Genomic DNA, 18,604 nt, shown 5'->3' with positions numbered 1-18,604 from the left:
AGCACACAGGTTCCAGGTTAATTAAATCTGCAGTCTGTAACCTTGTGGGTAAAAAATAATAATAATAATAGAAGTTTTATTGGTAAAGTAGAGAGTTGTCAGAGCTGCAATTTTTAGCTCTACTTGATTAATAATTATTGTTTATTGACTTGACGCTCTCACCATCTAAACACGAAAAAGGTGTACAAACAAACTGGCTTCATTTTTTATTTTTGCAAGTTGGTTGCAGTAACATTTCTATAGGAAAAATTTACAAACTGAAGATCTCATTTTTTATTTACATTATGACCCCCTTCCTAATATCATGTCGGTCCCCCTTTTGCTGCCAAAACAGCCCAGCAACTGTGATGCACTGTGTATTCTGACACCTTCCTATCAGAACCAGCATTAACTCCTTCAGCAATCTGTTGGATCGGACCACTCGGGGCCAGCCTTAGCTCCCCACGTGCATCAATGAGCCTTGGCCGCCCATGTCGCCGGTTTAACATTGTTCCTTCCTTGGACCACTTTTGATAGATACGCCCCACAAGAGCTGCAGTTTTGGAGATGCTCTGACCCGGTCGTCTAGCCATCACAATTTGGCCGATCAACTTTGAGGATAAAATGTTCACTCGGTGCCTAATATATCCCACCCACTAAACAGGTACCGTGTTAAAGAGATAATCAGTGTCATTCACTTCACCAGTCAGTGGTCATAATGTTATGCCTGGTCGGTGTATACCTACAATTATACAAATCTAGACTTTAAAATTGTAAAATCTATATTTTAGGACATCTTTGGACTTCAGTTAAGAAAAATGGCATGTACAATGGAGTTGGAAGCACATTGCAGTTGGTTTGAACTCCCTTCTTAGGAAAGTCTTTAGGAAGCAGGGGCAGATGTCTACAGGTCACAGTGGAACCTGTGGAAGCCAAGTCTTCATCCACGAACCTCCGTTTGGTCTCGGTAAAGCTATAATCTTGGGTCAATTTGGTAGACGCTCTTAGTACTCTTAACTTCTACAACTCTTAACTTCTAAGTGGGCTGGACGCGTTAAAGACGCCGTCCTCCAGAAGCTCGTCTTCGCTCAGGCTGATGTGCAGGCAGGTCTTGTTAAGGGGCGAGGAGAACGGAAGAGTGTAATCAAGTCCGCAAGGCGTGGCGGGACGAGGCGGGGTTCCGGACAGGGGGCCGTCCTCGGGTAAACTGCTGCAGGTGCTGGATGTGGAGAGGACGGTCGAGTCGCGGTCTTCTGAAGGGTCCTCTCCGGGCGGCTTGTTGCCCGAGCGCATGCCGGAGTCTTCGCTTACGGAGCAGGAAATGCTCAGGTCATTGGTGAATGAGTAGAAATGGTCCGGGGAATCAACTATGGGGGTGACGTCGGGGAAGGACGGGATTAGGGCGGTGTTGGAGACGGGTTCGGATCCCGAGGAAAGAATTCTGGTCAGACGCTTCCGATTGAGTTGTTGAGGGGGAGGATCCAGCTTGGGAATGATCTTTTTAACCCTGGAAAAGAATAGACAGTAGACAGATTCATGAGAACATCAAGAATATACTGAATGGCCAAAAGTATGTGAACACCTGACAATAAGCTTGTTGACCATGAACAGCCTATTCCAAAACCGGAAGCTATAACAGTCTCTACTCTTCTGGAAAGACTTTCTATTAGAATTGATGGCAATTTCGCAGGTATTAACTGATGTTGGATAAAAGGGTTTTGCGATCAACATTTCATTTCATTCCATTGGGTTAGTGTATAGTGGACAGTATCTCCGCCTGTCATGCGGAAGACCGAGGGTTCGATTCCCAGATGAGGAGAAAAATTGTTGGTGCCCAGGTGGGCGCCATCGAGCAGGCATAATTGACAGTGCCTGCAGGGAGGGATGACCGGAATATGTGGGTGGGGTCGGAGTGCATAGGCGTGTATATATACACACTGATCAGCCATGACATTAAAACCACCTCCTTGTTTCTACACACACTGTCCATTTTATCAGCTCCACTTACCATATAGAAGCACTTTGTGGTTCTACAATTACTGACTGTAGTCCATCTGTTTCTCTACATGCTTTTTATAGCCTGCTTTCACCCTGTTCTTCAATGGTCAGGACTCCCACAGGACCACCACCGAGCAGGTATTATTTGGGTGGTGGATCATACTCAGCACTGCAATGACACTGACATGGTGGTGATGTGTTAGTGTGTGTTGTGCTGGTATGAGTGGATCAGACACGGCAGCGCTGCTGGAGTTTTTAAACACCGTGTCCACTCACTGTCCACTCTATTAGACACTCCTACCTAGTTGGTCCACCTTGTTAGAGATGATCGCTCATCTATTGCTGCTGTTTGAGTCGGTCATCTTCTAGACCTTCATCAGTGGTCAAAGGACGCTGCCCACGGGGCGCTGTTGGCTGGTTATTTTGGTTGGTGGACTATTCTCAGTCCAGCATTGACAGTGAGGTGTTTAAAACCTCCATCAGCATTGCTGTGTCTGATCCAGTCATACCAGCACAACACACACTAACACACCACCACCATGTCAGTGTCACTGCAGTGCTGAGAATGATCCACTACCTAAATAATACCTGCTCTGTGGTGGTCCTGGGAGAGTCCTGACCATTAAAGAACAGGGTGAAAGGTGGCTACAGTCAGTAATTGTAGACCTACAAAGTGCTCCTATATGGTAAGCGGAGCTGATAAAATAGACAGTGAGTGTAGAAACAAGGAGGTGGTTTTAATGCTATGGCTGATCATTAAAAATGGGTCGTAGAGAACAATAATAATTGTGGAGGCTTTGTTACGAAAGGCTTTGAATCTCAACCCTGGAGTACATGAATGATCCACCAGGGGGCAGAAGATACGTATCTAATACTGATGCTGTAAAACGTATCAAATATGTTTCGCTCGGCATTATAGGGTTAATTAGATTGAGATTAAGACTGTAGGCCACTGGAGGTTCTCTAAGTCAAACCGTGGCTTTGAGGGCATGGATTTTTAGATTTTATAGACCTGTTTAATATGAGTGTCATGAGGAGGGGTGTCTACATACTTCTGATCATATGGTGTACATGCCTTTTACAAGCTTGTGAATGTATAAGCTTCTTATTTAAATGTACACTACTGGTGAGTGTTCCCTATGTGTGTGTGCTCTGTGTGTGTGTGTGTGTGTGTGTGTGTGTGTGTGTGTGTGTGTGTATGTATTTTTAATTTCTTTTAATTTATTTATTTTTTACCTTTCATCCAGTGCAGCCGTATTTGGTCTCGTGGTTTCATTTGTCGTGCTGTCGGAGGCCCGTTCACGCCTCGCGTCCGCCGGCTCGCCATCGGCTGTGCCCACTTTAAGCAGACTGAGGTAGGACTCCGCACAGTCCAGCGGATAAAGGGGCACAGGGGAAATCCGGGCTTCCCCTGCTGGTGTGGAAGTGATGGGTCGCTCTGTGCCGAAATGCTTCTTCAAGTCGATGGCGAGCGAGTGGGAGGACGCGGTCCTCCGCTCTCCGTCTGAGGGGAGAAAAAAAATAAGGAATTTAGACGCACTTAAATTAGGTAGAGGTGGAGACTCGTTGAAGTCTAGACGCACACGTTTTTGGCTGCGACCTAACGTACATTCAGGAAGCGATTTCTCTAAGACGTCCCTAAAATGTCAATAATTAAATGGTCAAATGTGTACAGTTATGTTAACATTTCATTGACGAATGCGTTAGAACACGTTCATCCCGAAGACATCACAAATCGACTGACTCGAACTTCTCATACATTCCCAGAGCATCAATGCATTTGCCCGCAGAAGCTGAGCATCTCTTCACTTCTATGGGGCTGCATGGGAGGGTTTTTTTCATTGCTTCGAAACTCGTCGGCCATTGGATAAATGCCACAATTTTGTCCCGCCCCCGGACGCTGAGCGTCTCTGGGCGGGTCTGGACGCTGAGCTTCTGATTATGGGAGGATCAGTCGAAAGGCTGAATCCCGTTTTGATTGACGGCTATCACTGGGAGCTTCAGTCCCATCGCAGATTTTGCGAGTGAAGTTGAAAGACAAACTGCAACCCATTTCAGGCCATTTTCTTGAAAAGGAACAGAGGGCACCATTTATATATAAATAAATTGACAAATTTTATGATGTAAGCCGACAATGAGCTTCCCCTCCCTGGTAACAACCCATCCGAAAAATGATGTGTCAGTCGTTTAAGCGTAGCCTCAAGTCTGAGAGTGTGATTTAATCGAATCTCTCTACTTAGATCTGAAACACACACACACACACACACACACACTTCACCCTGATTTGCTTTCTGCAGACTGCAGCGTATACAAGGTTGGGACCCCAGCTTAGTTTGGGATGGGGTCAAGGGAATGGGATTAACATTTTGTGTCCAATTTTGACCCAACTGCATTATGCTATCTCTACTGGTGCTGACCCCCGGCCCAATTGAGGAGAGCGAACTGACAACCCTCTCCGACACGTGTGCATCTTTTCGCCTGCACGAGGCGAGTTCATATGCGGATCAGCCTTGTGCACGGAGAGCCACACCCTGATTCTTATGTTCCTTAACTCTGTGCAGACGCCATACTACTAATTGCACTAGTTATGAGGTCCCTATCCGGGTTTTCCCTCCCTGTATGAACAACGGCCAGACGTTGTTCATGTAGCCGCCCAGCCCAGCCAGATGGCAGAGCTGAGTTTCAAACGCCGATGAGCACCACCTGAGCGGCTTCCCTACCTTTTTCCTTACAGTCTAATTGTTTCCAATTTCCTTACCACTTGCACCACCACTGATCGATGGATTTTTAGAGAGCTCCATGTCCAATCATGCAAACGCCTTGACCAGACAGCAGAGGTCGCATTCCTGCAGTGGCAAGGGAACCCCATCGGCCTTCCCTCCTCAGACATGGCCTGTCGTGCCTGTTAAGTGCCTGGCCACCCATGTGCATCTAACTGTTGTTGACTTATTTATCAATTAACAAGACCAACTGACAAATGAATATTAAATCATGTGATTTATGCACAATTACTGGACAAAATAGCTCTCATGATGTAAAGCAGAGGTCTGATTGGGCAAACCAGTTACACCCGTTCATGCCCTGCATTTATTCTGAAGGGTTTGGTGCCTGAGTTTGGGGTATTCCCATGCCCACCTCATGCCTAGTTCACACTACACGATTTTTGCCCTGATTTTTACTCGCCGACTGGTCACCGCTAGATGTGGCAGCTCGGAAGCAGCTCTGCGTTCGCTCGGGGCTCGAAACTCGGCTCTCGATCCCCATGTGTGAACCGTCCAACGACTCGATCCGAGCGCTCGCAGACTCGAGAAAAATATCTAGCATGTTAAATATCTGGGCCTGTCGGCGACTCAAAATTGTGTAGTGCGATCATGTTGTGAGTGGCAGCGAGTGCGGTGTCGAACTACAGCCAATGAGAGAGCCAGATACGAGGTGATGGGAAACCCAGAGGAGGAGTGTAAAAACATCGGACAGGGGCATAATATAGTTTCTATCAGAATACATCAGCACACACACACAAGCTTTACAGTATTTGTGACTTATTGTCCACGCCAAACCACAAGCTTGTGGGGGTCCTTGCTTTGTCATATTTCTGCAGTCCTATGCTCCTGTGGCGTAGCTATGAAGTATTAGACTGGTGTACTGGTGTACTGTTTTAGCTGTGCCACCAGTTTGATCGATACAGTTGTTGGTGGCAAGTTTGGATGGGACAGGGTTTAATTTTCATTGTTGAGGTGCCGGCACAAGGAGTGACGAAACATAGGGAGCATAGCATCACTCTTTGAGAATCCACCACTGGCGGGATTAAGAAGCGGTTGGCAACTCCTAACTCTTACTGTGTGCACTGCCGTTGACCCTGGCCTCCAGTTCACTGATGTGTTGGACCAGCAGGCCTATGTGCTGCAGCAGGTCTCGGTTCTGCAGCAGCAGCTGGTGGCTCCTTCCCTGGGCCTCCATCCTGGCGGTCGTCTCCGCCGCTATCTGGTCCTTCAGGAGCTGTACCTGCAGGAAGGGGTGGAAAGTGGTGGAATTAAAATGAGAGTTAAACATTACGTCGACGATGTAGACGTCGGGTACATGAGCTTGTTTGATATTCTAGTTCAAATCTATGTTGCCCTATTTTTGGAACCTCCACTTCTCTAAGAAGGCTTTCCACAAGATCATACAGTGTTCGTAGGAGTTGTTGACTATTTCGGTGTCCAAATACTTTTAGCCATTTAGTGTCTACATGTCTTAAAGCTGAGTTATCGAAGTGCTTTATGCTGCCTTTGTATATCCATAAGAGATACGCCAGATCGTATTGTGTGGACATAATTCGAGTTCATATACAGTGTATCACAAAAGTGAGTACACCCCTCACATTTCTGCAGATATTTAAGTATATCTTTTCATGGGACAACACTGACAAAATGACACTTTGACACAATGAAAAGTAGTCTGTGTGCAGCTTATATAACAGTGTAAATTTATTCTTCCCTCAAAATAACTCAATATACAGCCATTAATGTCTAAACCACCGGCAACAAAAGTGAGTACACCCCTAAGAGACTACACCCCTAAATGTCCAAATTGAGCACTGCTTGTCATTTTCCCTCCAAAATGTCATGTGATTTGTTAGTGTTACTAGGTCTCAGGTGTGCATAGGGAGCAGGTGTGTTCAATTTAGTAGTACAGCTCTCACACTCTCTCATACTGGTCACTGAAAGTTCCAACATGGCACCTCATGGCAAAGAACTCTCTGAGGATCTTAAAAGACGAATTGTTGCACTACATGAAGATGGCCAAGGCTACAAGAAGATTGCCAACACCCTGAAACTGAGCTGCAGCACAGTGGCCAAGATCATCCAGCGTTTTAAAAGAGCAGGGTCCACTCAGAACAGACCTCGCGTTGGTCGTCCAAAGAAGCTGAGTGCACGTGCTCAGCGTCACATCCAACTGCTGTCTTTGAAAGATAGGCGCAGGAGTGCTGTCAGCATTGCTGCAGAGATTGAAAAGGTGGGGGGTCAGCCTGTCAGTGCTCAGACCATACGCCGCACACTACATCAAATTGGTCTGCATGGCTGTCACCCCAGAAGGAAGCCTCTTCTGAAGTCTCTACACAAGAAAGCCCGCAAACAGTTTGCTGAAGACATGTCAACAAAGGACATGGATTACTGGAACCATGTCCTATGGTCTGATGAGACCAAGATTAATTTGTTTGGTTCAGATGGTCTCAAGCATGTGTGGTGGCAATCAGGTGAGGAGTACAAAGATAAGTGTGTCATGCCTACAGTCAAGCATGGTGGTGGGAATGCCATGGTCTGGGGCTGCATGAGTGCAGCAGGTGTTGGGGAGTTACATTTCATTGAGGGACACATGAACTCCAATATGTACTGTGAAATACTGAAGCAGAGCATGATCCCCTCCCTCCGGAAACTCGGTCGCAGGGCAGTGTTCCAGCATGATAATGACCCCAAACACACCTCTAAGACGACCACTGCTTTATTGAAGAGGCTGAGGGTAAAGGTGATGGACTGGCCAAGCATGTCTCCAGACCTAAACCCAATAGAACATCTTTGGGGCATCCTCAAGCGGAAGGTGGAGGAGCGCAAAGTCTCGAATATCCGCCAGCTCCGTGATGTCGTCATGGAGGAGTGGAAAAGCATTCCAGTGGCAACCTGTGAAGCTCTGGTAAACTCCATGCCCAGGAGAGTTAAGGCAGTTCTGGGAAATAATGGTGGCCACACAAAATATTGACACTTCAGGAACTTTCACTAAGGGGTGTACTCACTTTTGTTGCCGGTGGTTTAGACATTAATGGCTGTATATTGAGTTATTTTGAGGGAAGAATAAATTTACACTGTTATATAAGCTGCACACAGACTACTTTTCATTGTGTCAAAGTGTCATTTTTTCAGTGTTGTCCCATGAAAAGATATACTTAAATATCTGCAGAAATGTGAGGGGTGTACTCACTTTTGTGATACACTGTATATCGATCAGCACTGTGCACGGAGAGCCACACCCTGATCAGCATCATTCCTCAGCCATGTACAGGCGCCGTCAATCAGCCAGCAGGGGTCGTAATTGCACCAGTTATGAGGACCCATGATCCGACTCGCCCCTAACCCTACGAACAACGGCTGATCGTTGTTCATGCGGCTGCCCAGCAATAAAACAGAAGATTGTTTCTGATGACCAAAATCTGGTTCTTTTAAAAGCACCAAGGTTCTAAGAAGCCTGAATGGAACCAGTTTAAGAACCAGAGTTCTTTTGTCCCAAACAGGCTGTGATTGAAACAGATTCCACTGGCCACTCAGGTGTCCACCGTACACAATTGGCTGTGTTTGAGAAAGGGAAGGTCAGAAAGGGTCTCTTCCTAAACACCTCACTGTCACTGCTGGACTGAGAATAGTCCATCAATCAAAAATATCCAGCCAACGGCGCCCAATGGGCAGCGTCCTGTGACCACTGATGAAGGTGATCGTCTCTGACTTTACATCTACAAGGTGGACCAACAAGGTAGGAATGTGTAATAGAGTGGACAGTGAGTGGACACGGTATTTCAAAACTCCAGCAGCGCTGCTGTGTCTGATCCACTCATACCAGCACAACACACACTAACACAGGGGAACGGAGCTAACCCATGCCCCCTCCGACACGTGGGCAGCAGCCGTATGCATTTTGTCACCTACACTAACAAGTGCGATGCGGATCAGCACTGTGTACGGAGAGACACACCCTGATCAACGCACTCTTTCCCTGAGTGAGTGGAGGCGGAGTCACACGGAGCTTAGCGTGGCTCTTCTGAGGGGGAACCCAACACTGCAACCATACTGAAGTAGCAGTCACAGATTATGCATGTGTCAGATAGGGGGAGGTGGTGATCCGGCTCTCCTTGATCAAATCGGGGTTTGTTCACGCAATTATGGAGGAACTGGGAATTGGAAATGACTAGATTGGGAGTTCAGTACGTGTGGATTATGGTTGGACGTGGGTCCGGGTACCGATCGCTTACCTGTGCCACAGCGGCCTGGGCTTGTTGCTGCTGCTGCAGTAACTGATGCTGTAATAACTGCAGGTGGTGCTGGTCAGCCAGTGGTGTGAGGGATGGAGAGCAAAGGCTGTTGGGAAATTGCAGAGCGTAGTGATGCACGCCGTTCGTATCCTGAAGAAAACAAGACATTGTGGATGGATTGTTAATGAAAACTAGACACAATCTGGTGTGAGTGAATTGTCTGGGGTTTGGCTCCCATGGAATGACAGTGTTCCATATCAGGTAATATATATATATATATAGCCTCATCCTTCCTCTTTACCAATGCCGATCCCCGCTCTGATTGAGGAGAACGAAGCTAACCCACGTCCCCTCCGACATGTGGGCAGCAGCCGTATGCATTTTGTCACCTACACTTTAACGAGTGCGATGCGGATCAGCCCTGTGTATGGAGAGACACACCGTGATCAACACACTTTTGTCCCTCCGTCTCTGTGCAGGCACCATCAATCGGCCAGCAGAGGTCGTAGTTGCATTAGTTATGAGAGAGTCCCCTATATGAACAACAGGCCTGCTGGCCGGCAGAGCTGAGACTCGATACGATGTATTCCAGATCCCAGCTCTGGTGTGCTAACGTGTGTTTTACCGCTGCACCAGCTGAGCGGCTTGGATCCTCTTTTTTTAACCCGATCATAAAACCCTTTGCTGTGACCAATTTACCTGTATTTACACTCTTCTGCTCCTGTCCGGAATTTATTTAAGTGAGTTCCAGGTAATCAAGTTGGTCCGCCACTACATTAGAAGTCATTTCTTGGTACTTTATAGGTAAAGAAAGCTTCAAAGCAATTAAAAAAATCACACTTTTTTTTTTTTTTTCTTCCCCTTTTTAGCGCATCCAATTGTTCAATTTGCATCGTGCTTCCTCTCTGTCTATGCCGAACCCTGCCCTGATTGAGGAGATTGAAGCTAACCCATATCCCCTCTGACATATGAGCAGCAAGCCAGATACATTTTGCCACCCACCCATTTATGAGTTTGGCGCCACCTAGCGTTGCATGCGGAGAGACACACCCTAAGGGCGCTCTTCCTCATCCCTGTGCAGGCGCCTCTAATCAGCCGACAGAGGTCGTAATCGCATTCTGACAGAGAGACCCACATCCGGTTCTTTGTCCCGCCCCCCCTCAACTGAGCAACCGGCCAATCGTTGCTCATACACCCAGCTTCGAACTGGTGAAGCAGAGCTGGATTCGATACCATGTATCTGGAAACCAGCTCTGGTTGCAGCGTGTCTTTTTACCGCTGCGCCACCTGAGCGGCCCACAAATCACACATTCTTGATGTTATCATTGTTATTGGCCTACTAGACTTTTAAAACAGTGGAATTTCGGGCTGGTTCTTTAAATAAAGTTCAAATTAAGTACTAAATCTTACAACCGAAAGAGCCAGTGACTGATGTATCAGTTAACTTTGTCCACTAGAGGGAGCTAAATGATTATACGTACTATGAAAACAAGTGTCTCATCTTGCCCTTTCTTTTTCTTTGGGATTATGTGGAGTCACTCCAAAGAGAAAGCAACATTTAGCCTCATTTAGCCAACATTTAGCCTCATTTAGCCAACATTTAGCCTTTTTTAGCAACATGAGCAAGTAACATTTAGCCTCCTGTTGCTTTAATGGCATCAAACACACACGATTAGTAGGACTGAGTAAATGTAGGACAGTTCTCTGCCTTTAGCAGTATCACACATAAATAGGGAAACAATGTGTAAAATTAACGAATGCGCAAATCTGAATAAAGTAGTATTAAAGTATGGGTACTGGTACAGGTTCTAGCATTAAATGGCGGCACGGTGGCTCAGTGGGTAGCTCTGCCGCCTCACGGCAAGAAGGTCCTGGGTTCGATCCCCCGGTGGAGCGGTCTGGGGTCCTATCTGTGTGGAGTTCAAGTGCATGTTGTCCCCGTGTCCGCGTGGGTTTCCTCCGGGTGCTCCGGTTTCCTCCGACAGTCCAAAGACGTGCAAGTGAGGTGAACTGGAGACACTAAATGGTCCATGACTGTGTTCGATATAACCTTGTGAACGGATGAATCTTGCGTAATGAGTGACTACCGTTTCCTACCGTTTTCATCATGAATGTAACCAAAGGTGTAGAACATGACGTTAAAATCCTAATAAACAAACAAACAAACCTCCGCCGACCCGCGCACAGGCGCCTCTCGATCTGCTAATCAGGGTCCTTACACTGTGTTCGAAGACCCCACCCACATAGTCCGGTCATCCCGCCCTGGCAGAAACGTATCTGCTGCAGGCACTGCCAATTATGCCTGCTAGATGGCACCCGGTCGGTGGTTTCGAACCGAGGGAGTTCAGAATCTCGGCGCTGGTGTGCTAGCGGAATATCCCGCTACGCCACCTGGGAACACTTTTTTTTTTTTTTTTAACACACTCCCACTTAATAGCAGGAGAAGAGGTTTAGTTATGTGACACGTGCCAAGTGCATGTCTCCACCCATCATATTCTGACTGTTCTAAGTAAGGGGCAGGGTGTGTCACGGCACGTCACGGCCACCCTTATAAAATCGCTCAAGAATATGAGAATATGCTTCTTTGTAAAATGTTAATTGTACCGTATTTGTCTATGCACATCACTTGATTAGTTATCACCTCGTCTGTATACAATGTAGTTATGTGGCCACCCCTATGGAAAATTTCTGGGGGCGCTACTGGTAACCAATGTGGTGACATGGCGTTAAACCAATAATTGAAGAACCCTTACTGTTAGCAAACTAGAAAACCTTAATATACACCCCTGCCCAGCGGTGCAGAATAAACACCTTGTCTCATTCGAGCTGTATGATTTAGTCTGGAAATGATCCATGGCAACCACGTTGCAATTTATGAACCCGGTGCAGGGCAAAATGCACCAGCCAGGAACAACACATTAAAGACACAGATCATTTAGAGGGAAGAAAATGATAATCTAACACACTTATACACACACACTACGCAGAACCTAATCATAAACAAGCTTCCTCACCTGAACAGTGTGTCCTCCTTTGACCACGTTGAGCTCTGACAGGCTCTGAAGGACGTCGTTCATAACCTGGTCACAACCGTTGACTGTCTGAGACACTGCCTCTACGTGTATGGTGCTGTCTTTCTCAGCTTCAGTCAGGTGACCAGCTGTGAGAAATGACAAAACATGTTTACTCTTTAACACTGAGACCTAGCTGGTGCTATCGACCTGGCCGAGCGCCCGGACAGGTACTTAATCAGGAAGGGTGTCTGCTTAATTGATCTTACATTATATCAAATGGCGAAGCTATTATGAGAGATTATAATAATTATTATTAGTAGTAGTAAGCATGTTGGCTTTTAACACAGGTGCTCAATGTTGGTTTTCTTTCAATAATGTCATGGACGGTAGATGGCAAAATCTCTCATTTATGTGGAATCACGTACTGAGCATTTTTAAACAGTTACAGACTCTTCAATTGTGCATAGTTTTGTGAACTGGGGGGGTGGGGGTGGCCAAAACCCTGCGATTGATTGACACCCTGTCCGGGGGGTATTCCTGCCTTACGCCCAGTGTTCCAGTGACTTGCCACTAGAAATAAGTGGTTAAAGAAATTCAATTAAAATATTTGTTGTTATATGTTATACACTTGTTAGCAATGGGTGTGGCTGAAAAATCTGAATGTACTGTGTAGAACAAGCATCTATATACTTTTGGCCATATGGTGTACTTATGGCCAAGTAATTCTTACAAATGTGTCATTATTAGAGCATGTAAGGACAGTGGTAGCTCAGTAGTTATAGCTCTGGACTGTCGATCTAAAGGTTGTGGGTTTGAATCTCATTTGCAGTGGTAGCTCAGCTGAATCTTTCAATAATGTCATGGACGGTAGATGGCAGAATCCCTCATTTCTATAAAATCATGTACTGAGCATTTTTAAACAGTTACAGACTCTTCAATTGTGCATAGTTTTGTGAACTGAGGGGGGCGAAATTGATTGATTGACACCCTGTCCGGGGGTATTCCTGCCTTATGCCCAGTGTTCCAGTGGGGTTTTTTGGGGGGAAGAACTGGACCTGCAACTAGAATAAAGCGGTTAAAAAATGAAATTAAAATATTTGTTGTTATATGTTATACACTTGTTAGCAATGGGTGTGTACTGTGTAGAAAAAGTGTCTATATACTTTTAGCCATATGGTGCACTTATGGCCAAGTAATTCTTAAAAATGTGTCATTATTAGAGCATTTAATTATAGCTCTGGACTGTCGATCTAAAGTTTGTGGGTTTGAATCCCAATTGTAGTGGTAGCTCAGCTGAATCTTTCAATAATGTTATGTACGGTAGATGGCGATTTCTTTGCAATCATGTACTGAGCAAATTATGTATTATGTTTATTATTAGGTTTTGTAAACTGTGGAACCTCAACCCACCCAAGGTGCTTTGCTCAAGGAGAACAACCTTTGTGTTAGTGATGAACTGTGTGAGGGATATCACCACGGCAAAGCAAGCTTACATAGCTACTGGTCTTAAGGTCTATTGCTATGGTAAAACAGGTAAAACCCTTTCATCTCACCTGCAGTAGTTGTCTCGTCCCCGGTTTTCATGCCCCCTCCGTTTGCAGGCACATCTGTCTGTCCAGCTTTTTGTTCTTCTGCAATTTGCAGGCTTATCTTATGGCACACGTTGAAGGCCTGGCCCACTGTCCTTACTATGCGCATGGCCTGGCTCTAAAGGAGACACATCACATCGGCATACCTGTTAAATCTAGAGTGATTCAACACACAATGATTTAATGATCATACTGGGTCAGTTTTACTGGTTTCATGTCAGATTTAGTCATGTGACGCAGCACTCTAAAGGTCTAGCCCTCAGTTCTGGTCTCAGTGGTGTCAGCAGCCCAGTTAGCTAAATAGGTAATCACCAGGAAAAGCCAAATGGGGAATCACCAACAACTCGTACCCCTACTAGAAGGTCAATTGGGTTATGAGTGGAGGAATTTCAGTGGCGTGGACAGAGTTGAATGAACGGAGTTTTCCATAAGAGTGGAGGAAGCTCCATGTCTGCATCCACCTCAACACTCCGGGCTGGGCCAGGAAAGCGGACATGACAGACAGTGTATGTACAAGATGCCGTATTGGGCTCTCTCGCCTGACACGGGCACATCTAGTGAACGGAGAGCAACTGTCCAACAAGCATTCACTGGCCGATCGCTTCTTTCTACTACAAGACCCTACTAGACCTTAACAGACCCTACTAAACCTTAACAGACCCTACTAGACCCTACTAACAGACCCTACTAGACCTTAACAGACCCTACTAGACCTTAACAGACCCTACTAGACCTTAACAGACCCTATTATACCCTACTAGACCTTAACAGACCCTACTAGACCTTAACAGATCCTACTAGACCCTACTAGACCTTAACAGACCCTACTAGACCTTAACAGACCCTACTAGACCTTAACAGAACCTACTAGACCCTACTAGACCTTACCAGACCCTACGAGACCTTAACAGACCCTACTAGACCTTAACAGACCCTACTAACAGACCCTACTAGACCTTAACAGACCCTACTAGACCTTAAAAGACCCTACTAGACCCTAACAGACCCTACTAGACCTTAACAGACCCTATTATACCCTACTAGACCTTAACAGACACTACTAGACCTTAACAGATCCTACTAGACCCTACTAGACCTTAACAGACCCTACCAGACCTTAACAGACCCTACTAGACCTTAACAGACCCTACTAGACCCTACTAGACCTTAACAGACCCTACTAGACCCTACTAGACCTTACCAGACCCTACTAGACCCTAACAGACCCTAACAGACCTTAACAGACCTTAACAGACCCTACTAGACCTTAACAGACCCTACCAGACCTTATTAGACCCTACTAGACCTTAACAGACCCTACTAGACCTTAACAGACCCTACTAGACTTTACTAGACCTCAAAAGACCCTACTAGACCTTAACAGATCCTACTAGACCTTATTAGACCCTACTACACCTTACTAGACCTTACTAGACCCTACTAGACCTTAACAGACCCGACTAGACCCTACTAAGGCCGATCGGGTCTTGGCCTCACAGAGTGCTGTATCATGTGAGGAGAGCCACTCACTGCTATCTGTGATTATCCATCCCCTATGCAGGCACCTCGCCCGGCCGGTAGAGATCCTAACCGCAGCAGATGAGGAATCCCTGCCAGTTGTGTGTATGTAAAGGTGCCTGACTGGTCGATAGCACAGCTGGGTCGCCAGCTTGCTTGTATGTTGAAGTATTTTATTGTATTTCATACACAGAAAATGACCATGTGGCTAACGAATGCAAATTACACATGTGGTCTAAGGGGTAAAGATTCAGACGTCAGGCTACCTTCTTTTTGGACTTGAAGACGTTGCATTTGAAGTTTTTGCTGGACCCGTCTCTGGAAATGTAACTGAAAATTTTCAGATCCTGAGAGTCATGTGACACGTAAAAGATCCTAAAAGAAAGAGGAGACAGAAATACTGCTGAGACTATTCTCTACCAACCAGAAATATCTAAGATTAGGTTTTTAGGTAGCACGATGGTGCAGCAGGTCACTGATTGGGTATTCCTGCCTGGTGCCCAGTGTTTTTTGGGGGGAACTGGGCCTGTCCCCAGAATAGCAATGGGTGTGGCTGAAAAATCTAAATGTACTGTTTAGAACAAGTGTCTATATACTTTTGAGCATTCAGGGGTAGTGGTAGCTCAGTATTTATAGCTCTGGACTGTCAATCTAGTCTAATCTGTCAAGGTTGTGGGTTTGAATCCCATTTGCAGCCACCACTGGATGCCTAGGCAAGGCTCTCGGGTCCAGGCGCGCCATCCAATGGCTGACCCCGCGCTCTAACCCCAGCTGCTCTAGGGTCCAGCCACACCGTCCAATGGCTGACCCCGCGCTCTAACCCCAGCTGCTCTGGGGTCCAGCCACACCGTCCAATGGCTGACCCTGCACTCTGACCCTGCACTCTAACCCCAGCTGCTCTGGGGTCCAGCCACACCGTCCAATGGCTGACCCCGCGCTCTAACCCCAGCTGCTCTCGGGTCCAGGCGCACCATCCAATGGCTGACCCCGCGCTCTAACCCCAGCTGCTCTCGAGTCCAAGCGCACCATCCAATGGCTGACCCCGCTCTCTAACCCCAGCTGCTCTCGAGTCCAAGCGCACCATCCAATGGCTGACCCCGCTCTCTAACCCCAGCTGCTCTCGGGTCCAGGCGCGCCATCCAATGGCTGACCCCGCGCTCTAACCCCAGCTGCTCTCGGGTCCAGGCACGCCGTCCAATGGCTGACCCCGCGCTCTAACCCCAGCTGCTTTAACCTGGCAAATTCCAAGATATATGAATCTGAATATGAACGGTACCAGTTTGTACATAGTGCACTTAGACGGCGCTTTAATAATCACTCGAATGTTCTTGAATACCCACAAGCCCTCACAACCCCTCCCTGTTTATTCCGCTGTCAAATCCAGTCGCACAAGTTAAAGCGAATGATGGATTGTTCTGCCTTTTTTCTCATGCCAAGTCCCCCATTAGCTAATCTCGTTGGATTTGTGCGAGGCTTTGGAATAAAGATCCAGCCTAGCAATACGGCCAAAAGTATTTGGACACCTGAACATGAGCTTGTTGGACATCCCATTTCAAAAGCTAATTGAAATGGTATTAAAATCGAGTGACCTCTGTGTGATTCTGGGCTTCTTACAAGACTTGCACATTGTGTGTCTGTGGGAATTTGTGCCCATGCTATATGGCTGGGCATTGATGTTGGTCAAGAAAGCCTCAACTGATGTTCCAGTTCATTCCAAAGCTGTTCAGTGGGGCTCAGCTCACTGGAGTTTCTTTAAACTGAGCTTTTTTCCATGGCAGATGTAATCAGTAGGTCGACGGTTCAAGCCCCACAACTACCAGGTTGCCACTGTTGGGTCCTTGAGCAAGGCCCTTAACCCTCAATTGCTTAGATTGTATACCGTCACAGACCCAATGAAAATGTGATACATATAATTCCCCCATTTCACCACCAGGTGGGAGCATTTACGTTGAATCTGGCAACATTCGCCAGTAAAGCTTAAGTGTTTTGAATGACCACAAACCGTGAAGCACTTTGTAGTTCTACAATTACTGACTGTAGTCCATCTGTTTCTCTGCATGCTTTGTTAGCCCCCTTTTATGCTGTTCTTCAATGGTCAGGACCCCCACAGGACCACCACAGAGCAGGTGTTATTTAGGTGGTGGATCATTCTCAGCACTGCAGTGACACTGACATGGTGGTGGTGTGTTAGTGTGTGTTGTGCTGGTATGAGTGGATCAGGCACAGCAGCGCTTCTGGAGTTTTTAAATACCGTGTCCACTCACTGTCCACTCTACCCAGTTGGTCCACCTTATAGATGTAAAGTCAGAGACGGTCGCTCATCTATTGCTGCTGTTTGAGTTGGTCGTCTTCTAGACCTTCATCAGTGGTCACAGGACGCTGCCCACGGGGCGCTGTTGGCTGGATGTTTTTGGTTGGTGGACTATTCTCAGTCCAGCAGGGACAGTGAGGTGTTTAAAAACTCTATTAGCACTGCTGTGTCTGACCCACTCATACCAGCACAACACACACTAACACACCACCACCATGTCAGTGTCACTGCAGTGCTGAGAATGATCCACCACCTAAATAATACCTGCTCTGTGGGGGTGCTGTGGGGGTCCTGACCATTGAAGAACAGCATGAAAGGGGGCTAACAAAGCATGTAGAGAAACAGATGGACTACAGTCAGTAATTGTAGAACTACAAAGTGCTTCTATATTGTAAGTGGAGCTGATAAAATGGACAGTGAGAGTCTTGGGTTTTGGGTTTGTGAGCACGTTACATGCCAGGCTTACCTGTGGATGGGGTCTTGCATCACCAGCATTCTGCTTTCATCCCATGTCCACTCTTTTCTCTGTGTCAGAAAAAGATCAAAGGTAAAAGTCTCTCTATTTCTAAAAGCTAATGGATGCTCGGTAGCTTTGACGGCACCAGACATACCCTCAACCCCCTCCCAGATAGAGCTAATTATTAATTAAACGCCTGTCTGGGTGTGCTCTGGTGGAGCAATGTTCTATTACGCTTGGTTGTCATATACCTACATAGACATGATTGGCTATGTCTAAGGGAAAGGATGATTATTTTACAGGCCACTCCTTGATTACTGACTGTAGATCATTTGTCGCATTGGGTACCACCCACCCCTGTACCCCATTTAAAAATTGAAAGGAAACCCCAATGCTCAAAGGACCCCCCCATTGACCAGATGTTATTTGGGTGATGGACCATTCTCAGCACTGCGATGACACTAACACGGTAATAACATAACCCTTTAGTGCGTGTTGTATAGGTGTAGCAGTATCCAACAAGTCCGATCCATGGAGGCCCCACCTCTCAACTTAGAGGAGTTAAAGGATCTGCTGCTGACATCTTGGTGCCAGATACCACAGCACACCTTCAGGGGTCTAGTGGAGTCCGTGCCTCAACGGGTCAGGGCTGTTTTGGCAGCAAAAATGGGACCAACACAATATTAGGAAGGTGGTCATAACGTTATGCCTCATTGGTGAAAATAAATATACCAGAACAGC

The 18,604-nt window shown here is 46.5% G+C and overlaps 1 protein-coding gene across 1 annotated transcript in view; it reads right to left on the bottom strand.

The window, feature by feature from the left end:
- Positions 1-203: 203 nt before the first annotated feature.
- Positions 204-18,604, bottom strand: part of si:dkey-34e4.1 (carboxyl-terminal PDZ ligand of neuronal nitric oxide synthase protein) — a 35,262-nt gene continuing 16,861 nt past the window's right edge. The window contains exons 4-11 of the mRNA XM_062989184.1: positions 17,873-17,931; positions 15,362-15,470; positions 13,542-13,695; positions 11,989-12,134; positions 8,975-9,124; positions 5,814-5,979; positions 3,214-3,481; positions 204-1,486 (exon numbers count right to left, since the gene is read on the bottom strand). Of these exons, the coding sequence (XP_062845254.1) occupies positions 1,009-1,486; positions 3,214-3,481; positions 5,814-5,979; positions 8,975-9,124; positions 11,989-12,134; positions 13,542-13,695; positions 15,362-15,470; positions 17,873-17,931 (1,530 nt within the window). The 3' untranslated portion in view covers positions 204-1,008. The remainder of the gene's footprint in view (positions 1,487-3,213; positions 3,482-5,813; positions 5,980-8,974; positions 9,125-11,988; positions 12,135-13,541; positions 13,696-15,361; positions 15,471-17,872; positions 17,932-18,604) is intronic.

This window comes from Trichomycterus rosablanca, chromosome 26, assembly GCF_030014385.1.
Source record: "Trichomycterus rosablanca isolate fTriRos1 chromosome 26, fTriRos1.hap1, whole genome shotgun sequence".
NCBI lineage: Eukaryota > Metazoa > Chordata > Actinopteri > Siluriformes > Trichomycteridae > Trichomycterus > Trichomycterus rosablanca.
Note: the sequence above shows the minus strand (reverse complement) of the source record. Positions and strands in the feature narration are given on the sequence as shown.